General features: G+C 41.4%; 1 protein-coding gene across 4 annotated transcripts in view; it reads right to left on the reverse strand.

Moving 5' to 3' along the window:
• Positions 1-24,217, reverse strand: part of RASGRF2 (Ras protein specific guanine nucleotide releasing factor 2) — an 85,342-nt gene extending 61,125 nt beyond the window's left edge. The window contains exon 1 of one of the 4 annotated variants that reach the window (XM_079995336.1): positions 24,103-24,217. Coding sequence is in view for 2 of the 4 variants with exons in the window: in XM_079995335.1 (XP_079851461.1) it covers positions 19,048-19,332 (285 nt within the window). In the remaining 2 variants the exon portion in view is untranslated. Of the gene's footprint in view, positions 1-5,992; positions 6,012-19,047; positions 21,596-24,102 lie in introns of those variants that run through there. The other 3 variants (XM_079995335.1, XM_079995334.1, XM_079995337.1) reach the window with 3 other exon arrangements.
• Positions 24,218-24,945: the final 728 nt, after the last annotated feature.

The following is a 24,945-nucleotide window of genomic DNA, read 5'->3' on the forward strand; positions in this document are numbered from 1 at the left end:
AAGTGTAGGTAAGGGAGCAGGAGAAGAAAATGAAAATATTATAAAATCCCCACTTTTTTTAAAAAAAATTATTACTCAAAGGGTTGTATCACAGAATATCAAAGAAAGCACGTATAACAGTGGAGAAAAACCATTAAAAACCTCAACACAGAAACAGAATGCCTGGTTTGCATTGAATGCTAAACCATTGTTTAGTGCTACAAGGACAGGCCTGAAGTGTAGGTGGGTTCCCACAAGGCAAAACACAGTGATAACGTAGGGTTACCAGACGTCCCTGGTTCCCAGATTTGCAAATCTGTCCCTGGATAAATTCCGTCCCCGGAATGTCCCCCGATTTGCAAATCTGTCCCTGGGAAACATGGCAGCGGCAGCCTCAGCAACCCGGAAGCGTAGCTGGCTCTGGCTAGCTTCAGGAGCTGCTCGCTGCCATGGCGCCCGCCACTTTTCCTCTCCGGAAGTCCCCATATGATGCGTCTTGTGCACAACACATCATATGGGGACTTTCGGAAAGGAAAAATGGTGGGCGCCACGACTGTGAGCAGCTCCTGAAGCCAGCCAGAGCCAACTGTGCTACTAGGCTGGCTCCGGGCTGCTGACTGCCGCTGCCACTGCCGAAGGGGAACCGGGGACATCCAGCGGTACAGATCTCCTGCCCCCTGCCCCCTTTGTTTTGACTGATCGGGGGAGGCTCAGGAGTCATGGGCGGGTGGCCGTTGCCCAGGTTTTTTTAAACTCTGCACATGTATGTTTCACAGTGTGTGAAAGAAGGGCTTTGCACCTTAATAAATATGCTTGTGTGCTTGGGCCCAGGGTCTTTTTGCCTCACCATCCCCACTACTGACTCCCTGTTGCTACTCAGCTTCAAAAAAAAAAAAAGGAAAAAAAAGTGTCCCCTGATTCATTGAAAAAAATCTGGTAACCATAGATAACGGCAATAACATTTATTGAACCAACAGAACTGGACAACAGGGGCAAAGCAACCGCTTATATACCTTCCTGAAGGCCTGGGCCACTCCCACTCCCAACATGATTGGCCGTCTAAACATCCAAGCTGCAAATCATGACTCAGAGTTTAAGGGCCAATGGCAGAGGCTCAAATCCTGAAATGTTCTGTGATTGGATATCATGTATCAAATCAGAACACAGGAGCTCTGAATCCTTAGTGCAGACTCCACTGAATACGTACATAGCAAAGTCTCCATAAGGCCAAGCAAAAAATGAGGCTCACACAACTCTCACTCCTCTCTGTTCCTCCCATAAGACTAGTGGGATAATTTCTGCCAAATTTAGCTTTGCTTTCAAATAAATATGTACAAACTAGATATCCTAGTTTAAAACAAACAGTTTAAGAAGTCAGCTTCATAACTCACGGTTTGAAGTTGGCTTGTGTGAAAGAATTGGACTGTTTAAAAAGAAACAATGATCTTGTATAAAGTTTGGTTTGCGAATTACATGGTTAACTTGCTTCCTAGAGTCAACCTTGGCTGGCGGATAACCACTTCAGCATGTGGTCTGCAAAAGGGATTAAGGCAAATGTGTACTTTTTAACGTTGGCTGGTTTGTGGTTTGGTTTATACAAAAAAAAAAAAAAAAGATAGCTCAAGGTCACAGTTAGAGAGGTACTTGCAAAGGCAAAGTCTTGGAGGTTCTCAGGAGAAAGTGAAGATCAGACCTGAGGTGGTACATTGAAAACCAGAAAGAGCTGCTAACCAACATAAGATCCTAAGGATTCTGACATTTGCTTAACAGAATTTTAGCTCATAGGAACCGTTTTGGATAGGATCAGCTAGATGCATATTCTTATTTATGTTCATTTTTTTAATGCATGCATGTAAGTATTCAGATGTAGAAACCTTTTTCCTAAGAATAATCCTCCCCACTTTAGTTTTATGAACCAAGTTTAAAAGATTACTCATCACAAGGTGTAGCCAAAAACAAACTCAGGAAACCCTAAAAGTGACGCTCCAGGTTCCACAAAAATGTGGCTTAATCATGAATTGCCATTATGCTTGGCCACTGTGAGAACAAGATGCTGGACCAGATGGGCCATTGGCAAGCTATATGCATGTATATGATCCAGCAAGCTATATGCATGTATATTTTCATTATATTCATAAGAATATAATAAAACTTAAGAACAATATAAAATATTGTCAAGTTTAACGGTATCTCTTTAAGAAAAGCATTCCCTTCTGTCTCACTACTGCTATATTCTACTATATGTTGAATCTTTACCTGATTTTAGTACTTATCTACCATTGCAGCTGTTAAATTATCAAAAAACCTGTTACCAAAAACTCTCATGCACCGATGTAAAACAAATACACCTAATTTGCTTTTGGAGTTGAAAGTTATGTGCTTAAATCAATCAGGAATGATTAAAAGACAGATTTAAAATGAACACAGCAATCTCGCTATGATTATTGAAAGGTAGAAATCAATTACAAAACAAATTGTACTAATAAAACCTTTCATAACCACAAGATCAGCTTAAGTCAGTAATTTCCAAACATATTATTACTACTAAGGGGATCCACCAACTCATGAAATTCATCAGTCTACCACTGACTGAGAAGTGAAACTCTCTTAGCGTTTTCTTGTGCAGCAAACTGTCAATATGTGTTATTTTTTACTCACACACAAAGCCTCTTGGTTTCACCATTTGAGAATTGATAAAATTCCCACAACACTGATTTAGACTGCCATAAAAATGATTTAGAATGTGGTATGAAATATTTATAGCACTAAGGACAGATTCACATCTTCAGCTACTGATTTTCACCCACAAAACATACCTCTAATTACAAGGTAGGTACAAACAATATAGGAGTTCGTGTTCTACTTTTAGTTCAAGAGCCCATAACATGTTTGCTGCCCTGCAAGTGATGTCATGTCTAAACACTGCAACAGATGAGCTTTTTGCATACACATTCTATAAATGAGTCTTCCAGGTAAGGAATCTGGGTGGCTACTGTTGGAGATAGAGAGATGGTTTGGAAGTAGAAGTTAACCCTGACAAGTATTGTATTGAATATGCTTGCTCTCCCCTCCCCCTTCCTCCTGTAGTACAGTATGGACTTGTCCAACCCCCTGCAATGCTGGAATCTCAACATGTGGTTTCCCATCCAATTTGAAACCATACTGGACCCTGCTTAGCTTTGCAAATGTGCTATCAGTTTTGTTGCTGCACTAGAAGGGAACAGACATAACTTTGTAGAACTGTGTCTAGAGAGTGAGTCAGACCTAAAGTAAAAACAGTTCCAATTTTGTTGTGGGTGGCAGGAGAGAAGATTTCCCTAAGATAATTTGGAACAAGTAACACAGAAACCACTCACATTCCCACCCCGAGGTATGTAGCTAGTTCCAATAAGTCCTTCAAAAGTGTAATTACAGCTTTATTATTACAGTTATTAATTCAATTTATACCCCATCCTTCATGCTGCCCAGTGTGGCAGATACAGCAATGATAAGACATTAAAAGCAGCAGCCAAAAACATACTTAAAGAAGAAGTTAAAAACATTCTACCAGTGTCTTTCAGTCATCAAATATATGGGGAATGTTTTTCCTGGTAAACAATAATAAGGGAGACAAATGCACTTCATTAGGCAGGGCAGTCTACAAACAGAAAAGGCCCTATCATGGCTCCATACCAAGTAGGCAGGGCTCAATGGAGACAACACCAACAAGGCCTCACCTGCCAGGTGATGTTGAGCACGGCACTCTTTTAGGAACTGAGGTCCCAAGCCATTTAGGGTTTTACATGCTAGAACTAATACCTTGAATTTGGTCCCGTAGCTCAATGGCCGCCAGTGCAGTCCTTTCAGGACTGGTGACACAGGGTCCCATCAGGCTGCCCTTCTTACCAGCCTAGAAGCCACATTCTAGCTTCAAGGGCAGCCCCACATGGAACACATTACAATAGTCCAGGCAGGAAGTTACTAGAGCACAGGCAACTGTTGTTGAAGAAACAACTGAAGCTGGGAATAAGCACTCCTAGCCACTTGAAACCACAGTCACAAACTGGAATCCATAAATACTCCCAGACAACGAACTTGTTGCTTCAACACGAGTGTGAATCTTCCCAGACCAGGTTGTGCATCCAATTCCCAAACAGAGGGACAACCCACCCACAGCACTTCCGCCTTTTAAGGATTCAGCCTTAGTTTATTAGCCCATTAGGGTAGCTCTATTATCAAGAAATTGGCCTCACTGTTTTTGGTAAGCATGCATAGGATGACAACCTTACAATAGTAAGAATGGCAGAATTATGTTTAAGATGATGAACTAAGAAAGGAAATCCCTAATTAACTGTATTTTCAAAACAATATAAAGTAATAACTGATATCCAGTATGAACAGTAAAAAACAAATATATGGATGAACCTACAAATGCACTAATATTGTCTTATCTAAAAATTGCCATGGAAATAGTTGTCACTTGTTTGACAAATTATTCAAGTACTCTCCTAATGGAGACATTTTGAAAAGGTACATGAGAGCTAGAAAATGCTAGGGAGGTATTCTGAGAGGTGTTTTGTTTTTATTAGTCCTCAGGATCCCCCCACCCATTTGATGGACGCATTGCCATAAATATAAGTTTAAGACAGATGATTCATATTTTTCAAGATTTTTACACAATCAATGCTGTACTTTTTCTACTAGCTGCTTCAAGCAGTGCCAAAAAGGTGGGTAAAATGAGCAATTTCATGCCTCTACACAATTACTGGGAGTTAGGAGAAGGAAGTCAGAAAAACAGTTTGTGTAAGAGGCAGCCTCCACTCCACACCAGGGTCAGTCCAACGGCAAAGAGCAAGATGGCATCACTTCCATCACCACCACCAGTTTGTACTACACAGTAAGCCAAGCCATGGTTTACTGGGACTATGCAAATGTGTGGGCTCACAGTAAGCCATAGTTCGGCTTAGCATGTCATGTAAAGCAGGCCATTGTCAGGAAGTTATTCCCAATTGCAATTTGAACATGTTTGTATCAGTCCCACTCTGGACCAAAAGAAAATAAATTTGTCCAGTCATCTATGCGACATACCTGTTCTTTGAAATTAGTCATGTCCTTATGAAATTAAAAACGAATATATCCAGATTTAGATTATGTTTTATTGCACTGACCTAAAATAAACTGAGCATAGGATTACTCACATTCTAAACACAAATTCTGCATTTTGCAAAGGAGTAGAAAAAACCTTAAGTAAAGGCCATGAAGAAAAGCTTGAGCGTATTAATTTAGAATTTCCCATTGATTTTTTTGTACAGAAAACTTCAGGCAAAACAACAAATAAAAGAATCAACACTATTCAGTTCAATGTATTCTTACTGTGTGTTTAACTGGATCTTTAGCAGCCATTCACAAGAGAAAAGGCATACACTATCTTTGAAGTCATAAAACGTAGTTAAACATGGACTTGCCCTCCAGTTGGGCAACATGTTGACCTCATTCAACCTTTAATTTCTGCAATTTTCTTTATGATCATTAAATCATCAAACACCATGTACAGCAGCATTCTACCCTGGGAAGATCTTGTGGCACTTTTCAAAATCTTAGCGTGAAAATAGTTTGGGGGAAAATATAAAAAAGGAAGCAGCCTGGGACATGAAATCAACATTTCTTCCATCTAACTAGTGAATTGGTTTCCTGATGATATTAGTAGTTGTATACAGAAATGCATCCTCCAGTATTACATAATAATCATGTGCTTCCAAATACCAGCTGCCTAGGGAGCTCTGCATGATCCAGCACCCTGCTGCCATTCCTTAGCTTCTCCTGCTCCATGCAAGCTGTGCTGGAGGGGAAGGTTTGCTTGTTTAAGCCATAAAACTGGTTTATGCATCAGGATGTGTACACAAAAATTCTGTGGTTCTTTAACATCTGTTAAAATTCTATCCTTTTATTTGACGCTGGTAATATCAACCACACTCTTATGTTATTGTCATCTGTTTCAAAACTGAAAAAGCCAGCTTGTATTTCTTTGTCTTACCTTTTTCTATTTCAGCCTATGATCTGCTTCTTAATACTGTAATCTTAAGTCAATAAACCATGATTTATTGACTGAAGAAGAAGCTGTGTGGCTACATATACTCTCCTCACTTCTAGCTTCAGTGCTTCTATCCTGGCTTACTAAACCACCGTTTCCCATGACGTCTGAAACAGGAATCACTGGTTTAATAGCTGCTTACAAACGAGGAGATTATCAATTATAAAGCAGTGGTGAAGTCAGTTTAGCAGTTTGGATGTCACAGGAAACTATGGTTTAATAAGTAAGGATTGAAGGGTGCAAGCAAGTGCATGTGTAAGAGAGGGACATGGAAGGAGCTTGCACTTGGGCCAATCAACCATGAGAACAAAATTGTCCTTGTGGGTGCAACATGAATGATACAAACTTGTATTCTGAATTGATTATCTACAATCTATAATATATCTGAATCATTATGGATCCTATCAAAAGAATGTGAAATTTTAGCGTTGTTTTCACTTTCTAACAATGGTCCTTGCAAATGTCAAATTAATTATTTGTACAAACATGTCATGAATCTAATTACTTTCTCAATATACAGTCACTCAAAGTAACATCATCTTAATTAACTTCAGTTTGCCAATTAAATGTGAGAAGGGGAATTTCATCATAATTCGCAAAAGACCATATGGAACATGAGTGTCCAGCTCCTATGGGGAAGGGGAGAGACACAACAAAGGTTTGATTAAATCTACACAGAGCATGCCACATGTGGCAACAGAGGGATCATCATAGAACCCACATGGAGGTCTTTCCCCTTCTTCCAGCCCCTCAGTGCATGCAGCTGGGCATGCATCCAGCCAACTGGCTATTAACATGAATGCTCACTTCCTTGGCCAAGAGGAGGAGCCAAGCTAATTAGGAATGTGGTTGCATGAATAGACTGGTCATTCCCAATAATACTAGGATGCAGTGCCTGTCCATATAACTATCTACACACTGTGGGTGAGGGATAGGAGGAGGGTCCCATTATGCCATATGTCAGGGGTGATGAACCTGTAGCCCTCCAGTTGTTGTAGCCCTCCATCAAAAGCATTGACCATGCTGGCTAGGGCAGATGGGACATGGGATTCCAACAAGATCTGGGGGGGCCACAGGTTCTCCACCCTTGTCCTGTGATGGCCCATCTCGGCATGGCTGCTACACTTGCAGTGGACTGAACTAAAGCCTTTAATCTTTATGGATGAAAGAGTGTTTCTCACTATAACATCCTCAAATCTGCCCCAATTGGTTTAATAATTCTGTCAAGTTTAAAAACTCTTAACATAAATGATTCTATTATGTTATAATGAAATAAAGCAAATATTTTACTGTATGCTAAATGTTAACCAGCAGCATAACTGCACCTGCACAGAGTGCACTGATACATCTGGTAAGAATTTATAGCAGTTTCATTATATTACCATTTTGGAAGTAATTTTCTAAATGTACAGTAACAGTAAATAAATGCACTCAAACGGGAATCTCACACTAGGAAATATGCCACAGCCATAACATTTTACATCAGGAACAAGAACTGAAAGTCAAGTATGCTGTAAAACTAGGAAACCTATAATTGCTATGATTTTAAAGGATAGGATGTGCTCAAATTCCAATTACTGTTTAATGGTAAACAGAATTCTTTTCAGACTATAAAGATAAACCAAACTTTTATGTCTTTGAAACCCTGAAAAGTAATCTTGCAATGCAAGCTTCCACCAAACACTACCATTAAAAGCATATAAAGACCAACATATTTTGACCTAGGAAACTGGATTCATGGCTAAGCTAAAGAGTGTGACACTCACATACATTCTTTCAGCACATCCAATGACCCCCCTTTCTGTCTTGGATCAAATGCAGTTGGGACTATGGGGTTATATCCACACTCCCCAAAGGCACACCCTCTGTGCATGCTCCAGTTAATTTTCTTCATTTATATCCCACCTGCCTTCCCATAATATAATTCAATATGGCATCCACAGGGTGACCAGGTGGCCTCCTATCCATGCATTGCTGGACCTAGACCAGCTGAACTTTTGCTGGGTAACAGCTTCATGTTCTTCTACACCATGCCCTGGGAATGAACAGCTTTATGATGCTGATGATGGTTTAATATGCTCCAGTATTATTCCTGTCATTTCTTATTCCACTTTGCTCCCTCAGCTTCCTTTACTATCTGGTTCTTTCCTCTAATTCTTCAGCTTCTTTTTCCATCAGGATTTTCTTTTCTCCCTGAATTACCAATTCTTTGCAAACCTAAGTGGTCAATTCCTGCAGCCACCATCTCTTCTGGACTTAAAATTGTGGGATTTCCGCCATCATAATAATCATTATTATTATATTTGTAACCCCACCCATCTGACTGGGTTGCCCCAGCCACTCTAGGCGGCTTCCAACATATATAAAAACATAATAAAACATTAAATATTTTAAAAAACTTGCCTATACAGGGCTGTCTTCAGATGTCTTCTAAAAGTTGTATACAGTGGTACCTCGGGTTAAGTACTTAATTCGTTCCGGAGGTCCGTATTTAACCTGAAACTGTTCTTAACCTGAAGCACCACTTTAGCTAATGGGGCCTCCTGCAGCTGCCGTGCTGCTGGAGCACAATTTCTGTTCTCATCCTGAAGCAAAGTTCTTAACCTGAAGCACTATTTCTGGGTTAGCGGAGTCTGTAACCTGAAGCGTATGTAATCCGAGGTACCACTGTAGTCACTTATCTCTTTGACATCTGGTGGGAGGGCGTTCCACAAGGTGGGCACCACTACCCAGAAGGCCCTCTGCCTGGTTCCCTGTAACTCCACTTCTTGCAGTGACGGATAGATCTCAGTGTCCAGGCTGAATGATGGGGGTGGAGACACTCCTTTAGGTATATAGGGCCGAGGTCCTTTAGGGCTTTAAAGGTCAGCAACAACACTTTGAATTGTGCTCGGAATCCTACTGAGATTCAGTGTAGGTCTTTCAGGGCCAGTGTTATATGGTCCTGATGGTCGCTCCCAGCTATTACTACTTACTATTGGCTGGGTGCCTGTGCTTTTTAATAGCAGAAATCAACAGGGTTTGTTTTTTTAAGCTATTGCTGTATCTCCACACTTGAAAAAGCTTCATTTCTTGAATTCTGGGTACAAATAGTGCCTCTATGAAGCATAAATCTGGCCTCCATGAACACTCCCCAGGTTGTTGGGAGTGTTGGGGACTACTGCGTAAGAACATAGGAAGGGCCTGTTGGATGAGGCCAATGGCTCATCCAGTTCAGCATCCTGTTCTCACAGACCAACGAGATGCCTGTGGGAAACCTGCAGGCAGGATTCAAGCACAAGAGCCCTCTCCCCACTGTAGTTTCCAGCAACTGGTATCTAGAAAATGAAGGTAAAAACATAGACATCATAGCTAGTAGCCACTGATAGCTTGAATTGCATGAATGTAATGAAAGTGAAGAAAATGAAGGTAAAAACATAGACATCATAGCTAGTAGCCACTGATAGCTTGAATTGCATGAATGTAATGAAAGTTCAAACCCATTCATATCAGTTGACTACAAAACGCACTGTTTCTGAAATGAATGGAAAATAAACTGAATGATTCCCCTTTCATTCAAGTTTTCATCCATTCCAAAACAAATGCACACTGCTAATTATCAGTGGCTGAACAAGAACAGGAGCCATGTTTTTCATCACCACCTAAATTCACTTCAGACTTAGTATATCCTAGCCTTAGGAATTTCACCAGCTTGGTTGCACCTCATCACAAAGATCTTTGAATTAACAACCTCGACAAAGCTCAAATTATCCAGATTCAGTAGAGCCTCCTTCCTCTTTCTCAAGTCCACAGCTTCATCAGCTACTCTCATTTGCTTCCTTACTTCCCCCCTCTTCCTCCTCCATTTTCTTTTTTCAATAAGGTATGATGTCAACATACTGCTGCTGGGTATACACCACATCTCAGCATGCACCCAGCCACACCTGATTGGACTCTCCTTTAGTTTGTTTGTTTTGTTGTTTTTTACTATCACTTTCCTCCCCTCCCCTTCTTTGTTCAATACCCCGAAAGAGTGTGTGTGAGAGAGAACACTATTGGATGCCTATTAATACAACAAATAAATAATATGGAAACACCAATGTATGAACTAAAGCACCAATTTAAACTAGGAGCACCACATTATAGAATTTACCGGTATCTCAGAGGAGAAATCTTGCAAGTTACACCCTCATTAACGTCACTAATAGTTTTCCCTGATATACACCACAGCATGTTTTTTTTTCCTTACATGTTCTTGATTTTCTTATCTATTGCATTAAAATATTAATTAAAAAAACCCAAAGGAACAAATTTTGGGAAGATTTCCAAAAATGTTACACTTAGCAAAATTGTTTTAGAATTGTTTGCCTATCTTTCACATTGTTTTTCCCCCATTTACTGGCAAAATTTCTCACAGTACTCCACCCCGACCATATCCTTCCTGTTCGGGGTCAAATAAAAATAGCCTTGAAGTCAGATAAAACTTCAGGGCATGTATATGAAAATGCTAGGTGACCACACTTGTAGTTCAGGCACATGGACTAAAAGGAAAACAATTATTTCCAGTACCACTCAGAATATGGAAACACCACAAAAAAATTAGTGCAATCCTAACCATGTCTACTCAGAAGTATGTCAATCAGGGTTACATTCAAGTTAGTAGAGTTAGGACTACAGCATAAATCTGTATGTGCATGATATTACAGTCTGTACCTGAAATTTCCCATCGCTACTTGCCTCTAACCTGCACTTCAGTTTTTACCAAAATTGTTTGTAAATGACTACTGTTGTTTTGGTAAACTTGTGCAGTATGAAAGGAATACTCCTTTACTCACACTAGACTTTTAAACACTGAAAAGAGAGATTTAGAGCACCATCAACCAGATCTCATGTGTGAGTGGCTTATTACTAATTCAACTGAACTCATACAGGTGACCTTCTCAGTTAATTGCGCCCTTGTGATCCTTCCCTTGACTTTAAAATCTCCATTATGTATCCCCTAGGAAAATGAAGTTTTTACATTCATTTAGGTGCCATAATCCAGTGAGCAAATCTCAGGGAGTTCTCTTAGGAAGGGGACCAACCACAGTTCTGAAAACATGCCCTAAGTACAGAAGGTCCAAGTCTCAATCTACATGGCATCTAAAAATATATAATGAAGGTGCCATGTGAACTTCTCTGGGGAGAGCATGACACAAATGGGGAGCCAATACAGATGAGGGGGCCCCTGGACCTCCTGTGAAGGAGGCACATGAAGAAGGACCAATGTTGATGAACGCAGAGTCCGGAATAGTTTATATAGGGAGAAGAAATCCTTCAGGGATCGCGGTCCTTAAAGTGTAAATGGTATTTATTATTAATGTTCTTTGTTTTTCCTCCCATCTATCTTCTAAGGAACTTAGGGTAGCAATAATTATTTTCCCTTCTTGCCCCTTTATCCTCGAAACTGTGATGTAGCAGAAGCTAGGAAAGAGAGTGAATGCCTAGCATGCTTTATAGATGTACAAGGATCTGAATCCAGCTCTCCCCTGAGACAACATGTCAACCACTGCAACAAATTGGCATTATTCTGCCTGGTAAATTCTAGCCTACGCATCTCCTACTTAGTTTTCTGCAAAAAATAAACTAATTAGGAGTTGCTTATTATGAAAGAGAGAGCAACATTTGAGTGACTGGAATGATCTTATAGCTCAACTGTAATAAAGTTACATGAATTAGCTTGCAAATGAGCTGTGTCCATTGCCAAGTGGTCTAGCAATTTCAGCTCAGCAATTTACTTTAATTGCCCATAACACTGTTTAGAAAACCACAATGAATGTTACACTTACCAAAACACAGGAAAAAAAGGAAAGCTAAAATTTCAAAGAACGAAGGAAGTTTGTGGGGATGATTAAATGCCTTCATGCAAACCTATTAGAGATGGTTCTGTTTTGCTTTTACAATCTAGCTGCATAAAATTTTTGTTAAATAAACAAAAATGAATGTAGTCCATGTCATACTGATCAAACCTAAACATTCTAGGATAAAGTTAATAGTATGTGCAAACCAATTAATGCACGGGACTATGATAATGAAGTGATAGATATGTAGTGAAATTTAGTCCAAGAAAGTGAGGCACAAACTCAACATCTCCTAACATCATGTATGAAATTGGGCTTTTCCTGATATGTGGCTTCTCCACCTGTTTCTTAGATGTCATGATCTTACTGTTTATTGTATTCTGCTTTTCTCCTCAAGGTGTACAGAAAGAAGTATACATATATTCCAAGATAAATAAAACCTGATGCCAGTTTTGTGACTGTATAAAGAAAGGTTTTTCAAAGTCTTCTTTAGTCAAAAGGCAGAACAGGCAAAAGTGAAGAAATCACAGAATTAGAGAGCTGGGGATAAAACTACACATTAAGACTCTTTTCCATTCCCTCCCCATCTTTCTTATATAAATATTTCTTATATCAAACAAAACTGGGGTGGGGTGGGTAGGTGATGTTTTAGTCCTTTCCCCTCCCCAGCTGTTTCACTGTTCAAAATTGCCCCTTCTTAACCTACTTTTCTTCCCAAACTATATGAGGGTCTGTATGGTTTATCCCTCATGAATAATGCACATGGGGGCAATTTTTAGTAGATGAAATTCTAGAAAGGAAATATCTACTCTTCCCCACCACCCTCTGCTCAACCTGAAGCCTCCTCTAGTGCCTTCATACCTGCATGGCTGGACTACCCATGAAGCAGACCACCTCACAAGGCCAAATCCTGCAGGGCAGTGCCCCTACAGGGGCCCCACCCACCCCTGCCACTGCAAAGGTTGTGTGGCTGCAGTGATTGCTCACTGAGAGATCTTGCGTCCCCAGTAAGCAAGGTTTGGGCAGGGTGGTGTTGGCAGCTCAGGTGGTTTTGCCTCAGGCAGTGAAATGGTACGGGTCACTTCTGCTGCTCTGAAAGGAAATCAGTCTGTGAGGTTCAGACTACAAATTGCCACCAAGCAAAACAGCAGGTGCACAGTGGAAGGTTTACAGAGCAACAGTGATATGCATGCAACTGAATATCTTTCCTTACATCATTACAATTTCCTGAACACCAACAAATTGAAATTGTTTTGCATTAGAGCTTTTAAAAAACCCCAGAGATTTGTTTATTTAGCAACTAATTAAGTTATTTACCTGTTGCCTTTCAGCAAAGCTTCAAGGACAAAGGCAATTGTTTTACAAGACAAAAGACCATTAATAAGGTCCACACTGTTTCCTTTCCATTTTAATTCTGCTATTGGTCCTTTAAATTATTATAAAAACACACTTATGCCATTACTTGTTCTGGCCTATAGCCAAGGTAGCTGCCACTAAGCTGCAAAGTAGAGAACACAGCATTAGGGAAAGAACATTTGTCTATAAAATGCTTTAATATGACTAAATGTTGTGCATCCTTCATAGTTTCATTGTTTGGGAGTAATTTTGAGATTGCTTATCAAAAAGCTCTCTCAGTTCACCGCACCTATTGGGCCACAATGCTGGACACCAGCTTGATAAGCCTCCCTCCTTCCCTCCCCCAGGCCTCCCAATTTTCATTTGCAATGTTTGCAGCAGCACAAACATAAAAACCATTAGGTCTATGAAGAACAAGCTCCTACAGCTAAAAAGGGATAAAGGGCAAAAGGTTTCCCCCCTCCCCTTGCAGGGATGAAAGGATCTGCTACATCGTGCTTCCATTTTTTTCCAGTCATAAATTCAGTTCTGAATGTTTTTGCAGTAATTTGCTTTTTTTTATCCTCATGAAAATTCTTCAACATTTTAGTGTGAATTTCTCCTAATTTTGTTCTGTAGTTTTGACTAATGTACATATTCTTGCAATCAAACTTTACTAATATGATGCATTTTAATGTCATTTTCAAAAATGTATTCATTTTATACAAAAACCAAACCAAACCCAGAAGAATAGTTTCAGTTATAAAGCAACACTCCCCTAATAAATTGCCTTAATCTGAGTCTAGGAATCTGTGGCCCTTCAAGTGTTGTTGGACTTCACTCCCATCAACCACAGCCAACATAGGCATTAGCCAGGGACCAACAGAGTTGTAGTCCAACAAAATCCAGGGGGAAATGGGGTCCCCATCCCTCTCTTTTCTCATTCAGAAACCTTAAACAATTTTAGTCAGAGGACTTGATATTCTCGCTGTTACAAAAATACATAGAATGTTCATTTTTTCCTGGTACAATCCATGAACCACAGGGGTTATATTTTTCTGTTTTTAAATAATGCCTACTGCCTAGAAGCCAGTGTAACGATTTGAAATTCACTTGGAGATCCTCTGTGAAGAAGTGAAACTCAGTGCTAACTCCTTTAGGAACCAACGTACAGTGATGTTTTAAATTTCTTGGTTAATATGACAGACAGCATTGGTTGGCTGCACTGATTGCTTTCTTACGCTGTCTGAAAATACATCTCTTAAAAAAAAATTGTAACCAAAGGAAAAAAATATGATTGTGATGTGAGGCTGCAATTACCTGCACACCTGCACAAGAGTAATTCCAATTGTGCAAGTTGGACTCAACTTCCAATAAAATTTGTATAGGCCTGCACTGTATGTTTGTGCTTATGAGAGCATATCTAGGAAGTAAGTGGGATACAAACTGCAGCTCTGAAGGTAGTTTCTAATCCTTTCTTTTTCAATGTATTACAGCTACACATGTTTTCGATATCAAACACCATATACCGGTAAAATAAATTCTGAAAGAGGAATAAACTATTAAGAAAGGAAGAAATAAGTATGCAGTTGTGCCCACCCTCATCTTCACTGCCTGTTAGGGCATTTGATGACACCACTAAAATGCCAATGTTAAGTAGTTAGTGTACTAATAGGTGGTACACACATCTCATGGTGCTTTGTTGACATTCAGTTTCTAGACAGCAACTTGCACCGGGGGGAACAAATGTTTGTACATCACAATGCGATTTTGCCTCTCTCATCCTACAGCTTTCAGTGATGGAAGTAATAATTTATTTATCTAAGTTAAAAGCCCTACCTTAAACAGTTCAAACTGAGACTGGTAAAAGGGAGGTACACACAAACACACACACACGTTATGCAATTAATCTGATATTCTAACTATTCTATAAAGAAGCAAATATGCCTATCTACTTCACAAATATATACTTTACTGATGTTTGCTAATTTAGTAAACTGGTTTACTAATTCAAATGGAACTTTACTTAATTTCAATAGAAACTACTTATTGCAGAGCCTTGTGGCTAGTAAATTGATTGTGGCATAAGATTTTGGGGACTACAGTCAAATGTGTGAATTATTACTTAATGTTTATTACATTTATATCCCACCTTTCGTCCAAGGAGCTCAAGGAAGCATAGCATGGTTCTCCCCTGTTCATTTTATCCTCACATAAACCCTGTGAGGTAGGTTAGGGTGAAAGGCAGTGACAGGCCCAATGTTGCAGCAGACCTATGGGCCAATGAGGACCCTCCATGGATCCAGACTGCCTGGTTATTGTGCAAGCATCCTAATCTGTGATGCGCACAAGATGCAGAAGCAGAACTACAGCAAAAGTCAGTAGACCGCTTTTGGTGCCAGCACAATGCCATGAATTGTGGTTTCAAACCAGTATAGGGACTGTTCCAAATCATACATCATCCCAGAATGCAGCATGGGGACAAAGAGTTGGTCTCCAAAGCTGTAATCGTATGCACACTTAAATGTAAGCAAGCTCCACCAGCCTTACTGGACTTATTTCTGGGTAAACATGCATAAAACTGCCTGGCAGGACTAGTTATAGAGAAATGCATTCCATTTAAATCCATGGGACTTATTTCTAATGAATCACGATTCGGATTAAGATGCAGAACAAATTTATCTTTTAGTAATGTTTCAGGACTACCTTATTTCCTAAGCAAAAGCAGAACACATTAAGAGCATGTAAAAGGTTTGTTCTGTCTGAGAAAGAAGGAAAGCCATCTCCCTTTCTGCATTGGCTGTCCCAATATGCAAGCATTAACACCTAAAATTAGATATAATTTTACTTGTGGGTGTAGACTGGCAGCTCACTAAAATGAAGTATGCACCACCGAAGGATTTATTATTTTTTTGTTAGATCCTGCTAGCTGAATCTGGAATCATTATGCCCAACACAGTTACAAAAGTAGAAAAACAAATACCCCAAACCAAAGAACATTCACTTGAAGGTCTGCTTGATTTCAGTGGAATTTCCAATAAGTGTACTTATACGATTGTTGCTTAATCACATGTCAAACCAGGTGAGATGCTTTACCAATGTAGCTCTCCTAGATGGATTTGTTTTTTCATTACTGTTTAAATTGATGGGAAGATTTTTGAAGCTGCTCAACATTTTATTCTCATCTTGTAACAAACAAAGAAGTCGAAAGCTTACATTTCAAGGTTTTTATCTTGTTTGTTTGTTTGTTTGTTTGTTTGTTTTTGGAGAAAAGCACTTCCAAAGCGACTGACACCTGTTTGATTACAGAAGTCAGAAACAGGTGAGTCAATACCTACCAGGTGCAAATCTAACTCCTGATTGTAACAATGCAATAATAACAAGGCCAATAAATTCCAGAGGGATATTGCAATGTTAGGCTGTTGAAGCAAATACAACAAAAACAAGCAACTTTTGAAAATTCTTTTTAACATTATTGTTATTATATAATTATTTATACCCTACTTTTACCCTGACAGGGACTCAAGATGGCTTACAGATAAAATAAGAACAGCTTTACCAAAACTCTGTAAACAGGATTGTTTAGTCTACATCCAATGCGTTCCCACCACTGGTTTGGGTCATGTGGTGTATACACGACAATAGCCACAATTCTTATCTAACCTGCTGTTTCTTATGCAAGACTGCATTTTGATGTGTTTTTCCCCACCCCCAAACCAACTTCAATCCAAACTGTGAAAAGGAAAGACCTAGCTGCTGTTTAAGCCAATAATGTGTACACAGCCTAAGAAGCCTGGATCAAATATCTGTTCCATTAGTACTGCCTCTTCATATTATTTTGCAACACATATCACACGTACCTGGGTAATATAATTTGTCCTCATTTCGTACGTTTATCAAGAAAGGAGTCCATAGCAATTTACAACATAATTCAGTAACCAAGTTCCACCACTCAACTTTACAGATCCATCTGTAGGTCTAGAATATCCCTGCTTCCAGATACCAATTGAAAAAATACATTTGCACATCCATTACTGAACTTTAAGACTACCGAGACTTACTATCTCCAAATGTCTAGAAACTAAAACCAGTGCTAATCCCTGACTTTCTTGTGGCTCCTATCCTACTATAATGACTAGATTCTTCAAATCCTTGTATTCAGAAGATGTACTGCCTCTCCTAAGTATTACTGCTCAAGTCTTCGGGTCTATATATGATTGTGTAAACAGCTGGAGAATTTGGACCTTCAGTTCACATATACAATTTATATTAGAGTTATGTTTAAAGAAACTAAAGTAAAGCAAGTTTTACTTGCAATTTGTACCAAATTAAACCCATTTAGTTTAGCTTATGAGTAGATTTTATAAGTTAGCATATAAACGGTTTTGTTAAAAAAAAAAAAAAGCTCTTGTTTTACTGGGCCTTTTGTTTTATTCAGGATTAAGGTGCTCAGAAGCACCGGAACTAGCTGTTGCCAAGCCATAAACTGAATATTTAAAGGTTTATATATTCCAACCACCATATTTCATAAAATCTCTCTCTAAGCAATCAAGAAAACCCAGCTTGTTTAGGATAATTCCAGACGGTGTGTTTTTTCCAAGAAGTGGGTACCACAGGCTTTATTTGCTCATAATCAACAACAAAAAATCATATATAAGGCACAATACTTTATACTGTAAGAACAAAACAGGATAGTATTTCAAATCCTTTCTAATGTATATGGAGGTATGCTTGCTGAACTTCTAATCACCCCTGTCCTGTAGTGTCGAATTTTTGCTCTCTCCTGGAAAAATACTAGCGAGAAAAAATATTAGAAGTAATGAACCCATCAGTACCACTGTGGCTTTTTACAAATTCTCCAAAGCAGCTAAGGATGGGTATAGTTACTATTCCTTGATATCTTAAGTCTAGGAACTCATTTGAGCAGCATCTGGGTCTGTTGATTTTATCAAGACTCTGCCCTAGAAAGGTACCAATAGCAAAAATAATAAAGAACAAGATGGTTCAAAATACGTTTGGAGAGTATTGAAGTGCAGCTTGTCCACAGACATCTAGGATGGCAGAAGGGCAGGGCTGGAGCAGCTCAACCATATAGGTAGACTACCGTAATTAGCTAAGTGGAGAAACATACTAGCCCTCATGCCAGCTCCCCCTTATTACACCTAGAGCCTAACAATTACTGAAAATGCATTCCTATTGCATACAGGGTCGAAATTCCCCCATGCCACTCAAACCTGGGGAAGGGCTCCCAAGTGCGATTTCCACTTAGTCGGAAGTCCAAAATCTTGTAGAAATTGACCACCTCTTAAAAAAAGAAGGCAAATGGCAACATCGTGTTGGTGACGGCTGGATTGCCAACACCACAGACGAAGTTACCCAGACAAAACCCATCCCGTCCCTTATTGCACACCCGGGTCGATGTGTAAATTGGCATCCTCCCCTGTATCCCCATAGGACACACACACAAGAGGCAAAGGGGATGGCGCACACTAGCCCTATCCTAGGGACCTCGGAACTTGCACGCTTTGGGGACCAGCGGCTTGCAAAGCGGGCAGCCCCACGGAGGTCTCCCTCCCTCCTCTCCACACGCTTCGTCGACGGACACCGGCCGTTCAGAACTTCCGCTACAGCGTGCCGTCCATAGCCGACTCAGCCTCAGCTTGCCCCATTCCCGGGGTCCTTGCTCTGGGCAGGCAACCCCCAGCCCCCCTGCCCGGAGGAGCCGCTTCCTTGGCCGACGCTCTGAAAGGCGCCGCCGGAGGCAAAAGCGCGCGAAGGAAGCCGAAGGTGTGGGAGCGGAGGGCGCCCCGTCGGACGGGGCTCGGGCGGGGAAAGGGCATCTACCTGCTTGTCCAGCGCGGCCTCCTTGGCGCTGACGGCGGAGGCGCCCTTGGGGGCCGGCGCCCTCTCGCAGGTGCAGCCTTCCAGCATGTACATGCCGGCGGGCCGGGCGCTCTGCTCGCTCTCGAAGTAGAAGAGCACGTTCTGGTAGAGCGCGAACCACTTGTCGTGCCAGCGGCTCGTCTCCGCCGTCTTCTTGCTCAGGTAGCCGCGCTTGGTGCCCTCCTTGCGAGCCAGCACGGCCAGGTACAGGGCGTGCCCCTCGTTGTAGCGCACGCTCTTCTGCATGTTGCCGCCGACCGCCGCCGGGGCCCGGGCGCCTCCTGGTCAACCTTCCCCTCAGAGTGAGCCCGGCGTCGAGCGGCAGCCAAAGCGTCTCATGGTGAGCGCGGCTTCTCTCGACGGCCGAGGCGGGGCGGGGCAACCCGAGCCAGCCACGCTCCGTCGCGGCGCGCCAATGAGGACCCTCGCGCCGGCGCTGCTGCTGCTGCTGCTGCTGTGGCGGCTGCTGCTTCAGGTGGTGCAGCCCCCGCCGCCTTCTTCCCGGGCGCTATTGCTCCTCCACTTGGACCCTGAGCTGCTGCCGCTTCCTCGGTCTGTCCCTGGGCTTCCTGCGCATCCCTCGCTGCTGGCGAAGGACTCTCCCTCACGCGCCTTTCGCCCAGGGAAAAAAGTTCTGCGCGGCGCGCTTTTTCGCGGGCTTCTTCCCAGCACGAGCTGGCTCCCCGGCTCCTTCTTGCTCCTCTTCCTGCTGCTGTTCCAGCCCCCCTCCCCGCCCCAAACTCCGCCAGGAGCCAGAAGGGGAAATATCACGTGGGAGATCAGCTGTAATCGGCTTTGAGACCAATTTAAAGAGCAAAGTCGCCGCCGCTGCCGCTGCCAGAGCGCACGACCCCTCCCTGGGACTGCGCGCTTCCGCCTCGCTCCCTCTCTCGCTGCGCGAACCGAGCTGAGCTCCCGCTCTCTCTCTCTCTCTCTCTCCTCCCCCACCGCCTCCAGGGGGTTTATCTCCAGCCAGTCGAGCTGGCCGAAGGGAGCGTGAAAAAAGGAAAAAAGGAGTAAGACAGACACAGATTTCCACGGCTAGAGAGAGGGAGACTGCAGCGTCCACGACTCTGATATAGCCGCGAAACAAGCAAACAAAAGAACGCTGGGCGAAGTTAAGTGGACGGCTCAGGGCGCTCCTAGGCTCTCTAGCGTTGCTTTCTGGACGGGAGAGATTAGCATGGAGCGATCACAAAATGCCTTCAGATACTCGCAGGGCACGCGGCAGGGCTTAGCAAACGTTCAGCTCCAGAACCCCTTTCGAGTGCCAAGGTTCAGGCCCGGTGTCGAGCATGCAAATAATATTTTCCACACCCAGCTCATAAAGGCCGTCTACTTTCCCTTCTTAACAGGAGTCCTTTGTTTTAGAATTGACATCACTATGTAGTAGCTGGAAGTGGTCACCAGGGAATTTGGGACAAGGTGTTTCCAGTGCGCTGCTGACACCCAGCTCCGTTTTTCCTTGTCATCTGAGTAGGATGAAAGAGTGCAGAGGCCTGGAACATAGCAAGCTGCCTTCCTTATTCAGAGTCAGTGGCTTAGCATTGTTTGCACTGACAGGCTTGCAGCTCTCCAGTGATTTAGGCAGGAATCTTTCCCTGCCTTACCTGGGGACACCAGGAATTGAACATGGGACCTTTTGCATGCAGAGTATGTTTTTAGTGCTGAGTTACATCCCTTCAAGTGGCTGTAGGCAGTAAGGGACAAACAACAACCTAGGCAGTGCCTGCTGATATTTGCAGTGTTGAGCGAAGTCTGAAATAGAATCCTGCTTGTAGAACAAACTGCCCTTGGAGGTTCAGCTGACACTAACATTATTTAGCTTTAGATGTCAGCAAAATACCTGAATTTTTCTTCAACCCTTTTAACAATGAGGATCTCGTCTGTATGTGAGGAAATTGACAGATTGCTGATATTTTACTGTGTTTCATGTTTATTGTTCTAAGTATTTATTGTTGTAACCCACCCTGGTGTCTTGTGATGCAGGGCAGGGTACAAGTTTTTAAAATAAATATAGAGCAGGCACAAATTAAACAACTGAAGCTATTTTTCCTGGCTTGGAAATGTAGTAGCAGGAGAAGCTTCTGGCTAGCGTCCAGTGTTTTCAAGCTTGTTACGCAGTTGTTGAAAACACTAGAGCCCTGCCAGAAAAAAGGGCAGCCTTTCTGTGCCCACACACAGTTTGGAAGGATAAGAAGTCAAGGTGTAACTTTCAGGTAGGCATTAACCTCTTGACCCCTATTCTCTCCGTATAGTTCCTTTCCTCAACTCTGCTAGTAGCCAGAAAGGGAAGTTAAACATTACAATAAGAAATTTATTCTGAATATGCTTTCCCCACACTCACACTCCCCTACCCCTGCTTCTCAGGATGTTTGTATTAGTTCATTTTCCACCTAAACACAACATCACCTAAACACGACACATTTTCCACCTAAACACAAAAGCTTAGATGCCTGTGTTCTTCTAAATTTAAATACGAGCTGCTTGATTAAAGAAATATCAGTCTATTGGCCTATAAGTTTAAGACTAAAACCCTATTACTTTAGTCATTTACTTCAGACACTTGCTCATAGGTATGTCTCATTTACTTTTGGGTAGGCAGGATTGCACCGTTAATCACTTTATTAATTCATCAGTTAGATTTGTATGTGCATAAAGCCAAGTCCTGTTATGAAGAATAACATGCTTTCACCGTTTCCAGCCATTTTAATAGAATATTAAGGAAATCCATTCTGCAGTCATTTAGACGTTTATATCATTCCCCTAGATGACTTTAGAGTGATTTATAGTGCTCAGATGAACTTGATCCTGGTGAGATTTTTAAAAAGTAACCATCCTCTACTATTTATACAAAAGCAGGTTATTGCAATTATTAATTTGCTTTGAGCAGCCAGCTGAGCTAAAAATCAAACTCAGTGAAAGTAAGGCTGACATATTCTTGCTGCAATAGCAGCTCAGCTGCAAGGTCACTCAAACTTGCAAGATATCTCCCACAAGATCAAACAAATTGGCAAAATCCGAATTGACCAGCTGTTCCAGCTGTTTGCCATTAGAATCTCTGCAGCATTGACATCCCTCTGCACTAATCACCATAAAGGATTGCCAGCTACAATAAAACCATGCATTTTATAAGTAAGCAGGATATACCAACTGAGTTATAACAACAGGTTTCTATTAATTTAATTCTTTTTCTGTATACACAATGGTATAATTTCACATTTGTGAATCTTCTTTTTCAGCTTAACATATCACAAAACCCTCTCTGTAAAATCTCTCACAGTTCAGTCAATTGTGTATGTGGATGGGGGCACAATACCGATAAGATGGCTTATGTTGGGATATAATGACCAGGTAGTCTAAATACTTAAAATCTTATTTTATGAGTGTTTTCCAGCTATTTTTTAAAAAGTTATTTCAAATTGGTGCATTTCCTAATGATACAAATTTCAAAAAACAACAACAACCTGGTATTCAAAATATTTTTTACAGTAAGAAGGGGTAAAAATTAATCAGCATGTTAAGCACAAAGATTTCTGGTACACTGAAATTGATGTAAAATCATGCTTGGTGTACTCCCACTCTATGCCTAAGTGTCCTGATCCAGCCAGGATGGTGCACAAGGAGCTTCCTTTGTCCTTTTTGAACTAGAAGATGCATGTGCATGTAGATGCCAGTGTCACATTTCCACTACAAAACTATAGTGTTTTAGTAATTAGTTTGTGGTAGCTACAGATATTTCCCATTCCCACCTTAATTTTGGTTTGCTATGAAATTGCACTTAGAGGCTACATGTAGTTTAATCGTTTAGTCGTGTCCGACTCTTCGTGACTTCATGGACCAGAGCACACCAGGCACTCCTGTCTTCCACCGCCTCCCGCAGTTTGGTCAAACTCATGCTGGTAGCTTCGAAAACACTATCCAACCATCTCGTCCTCTGTCATCCCCTTCTCCTTGTGCCCTCAATCTCTCCCAACATCAGGGTCTTCTCCAGGGAGTCTTCTCTTCTCATGAGGTGGCCAAAGTATTGGAGCCTCAGCTTCACGACCTGTCCTTCCAGTGAGCACTCAGGGCTGATTTCCTTAAGAATGGATAGGTTTGATCTTCTTGCAGTCCATGGGACTCTCAAGAGTCTCCTCCAGCACCATAATTCAAAAGTATATAAATTCTTCAGTGATCAGCCTTCTTTATGGTCCAGCTCTCACTTCCATGTAGTATTTATTCTTGTATCCTATACAGTGGTACCTTGGGTTACAGACGCTTCAGGTTACAGACTCCGCTAATCCAGAAATAGTACCTCAGGTTAAGAACTTTACTTCAGGATGAGAACAGAAATTGTGTGGCCCAGTGGCAGCAGGCGGCCCCATTAGCTAAAGTGGTACCTCAGGTTAAGAACAGTTTCAGAATGGGACCTCCAGAACGAATTAAGTTCTTAGCCCAAGGTACCACTGTATTTCCAGTAAATGGAGTTCATAGATCCATTACTTGCAGGTGAATTCTACTCCTGTTTTACGAGCATACTATGTTGTATTGACTCTTGCATGACCCTGAAAAGTGCTATTGAGCCTGCCTTGTGCTTTTTTTGTAGAATTGAAAGGCACCTCAGAGGTCAACTAGTACAGCCGCCTCCAGATGCAGGAAACCCTGTATCTACTTAAAAATGTCTAATGAAGGACTCTTCTTCATTGGAAAACTTTAAGCAGAGATTGGGTCACTATCTGTCATGGATACCTTAGTTGAGATTCCTGCATTGCAGGGGTTAGGACTACATGACCCTTGGTGTCCCTTCCAACTCTACAATTCTATGAAAGGATACTCTTATCCTCCAATAAAGTCTGTTCCATTGTTGAACAGCTTGTACCACCAGGGCATTCTTCCCAATGTTTTGTCAAAATGCCCTTCCTTCTGATCTTTAAATTTGAACCCAATAGTCGGAGTCCTACTTTAGAGCAACAGGTCCATATATTTGTGACAGCCCTTTAGATATTTGAAGATGGCTATCATATATTAACTTACCCAACTCCTGGGTAGGTCCCTATGTTCCTATCTTCATCAATAGGCACATCAAAGGTCTTGCCATTGTGTGTTTCCCAAAGAACATTTGGGAAGAAAGTTCAGATTCACTCTCCATGATGGAGATTGCATAATTCTAAGAACACCCAGATAATTCTCCAACATGAGTCAACTGAGATGTTCTGATAGGAGAACTCAAAAAGCAAAATGTTTGGCATTGCTAACTGTATCGAAAGGAACTTGGTAACTATGGCAACAAAATTAGCACTAAAGCAACATGTTATATCAGGGTGGAATTTCACCACTAATAGTTTATATTCAGCTTGAATGTTGCCCAAGAGCAGACATTCAAAGCATCTGCATCACTAAGAAATGGTGTTCAAAAATTTAGAAAGGCTCTCTTTAGCACTATACTCTGAAACCATGTTCTAGGCAATTTTACTTCATTAGAAAGGAAAAGCGCACAGACCTGTTGTCAACTGATACAGCCGGCGTTATACAGAAAAGGCAAGAAAGCGTTGTAGATGCATTGCCGATGCACAACACCCCGTGAGACAAATACAGATGAATTCTGTTAGAAAGCCTGAAAACAGCTGCTACAGAAGTTTGAAAATCATTTCACTAGAAACAGGGTTCATAAACCAGATGTAGCTATCATTCCCTATAGTCCCCTGAATATAAACATTTAATCTGTTATGCAGTTCAGAACCTCTCCAAAATATAGTAGGGAACTATTTTCCACTGGCTTATATGGCTTGTGGAAGTTTATGTATTTTCCTAGTATAATCCACTTCAAACTAACCCTATTTTAAGCTTAAGTGTGACTTCACTGAGAGGCAGTCAACT

This window comes from Podarcis cretensis (assembly GCF_951804945.1).
Source record: "Podarcis cretensis genome assembly, chromosome: 11".
Lineage (NCBI taxonomy): Eukaryota > Metazoa > Chordata > Lepidosauria > Squamata > Lacertidae > Podarcis > Podarcis cretensis.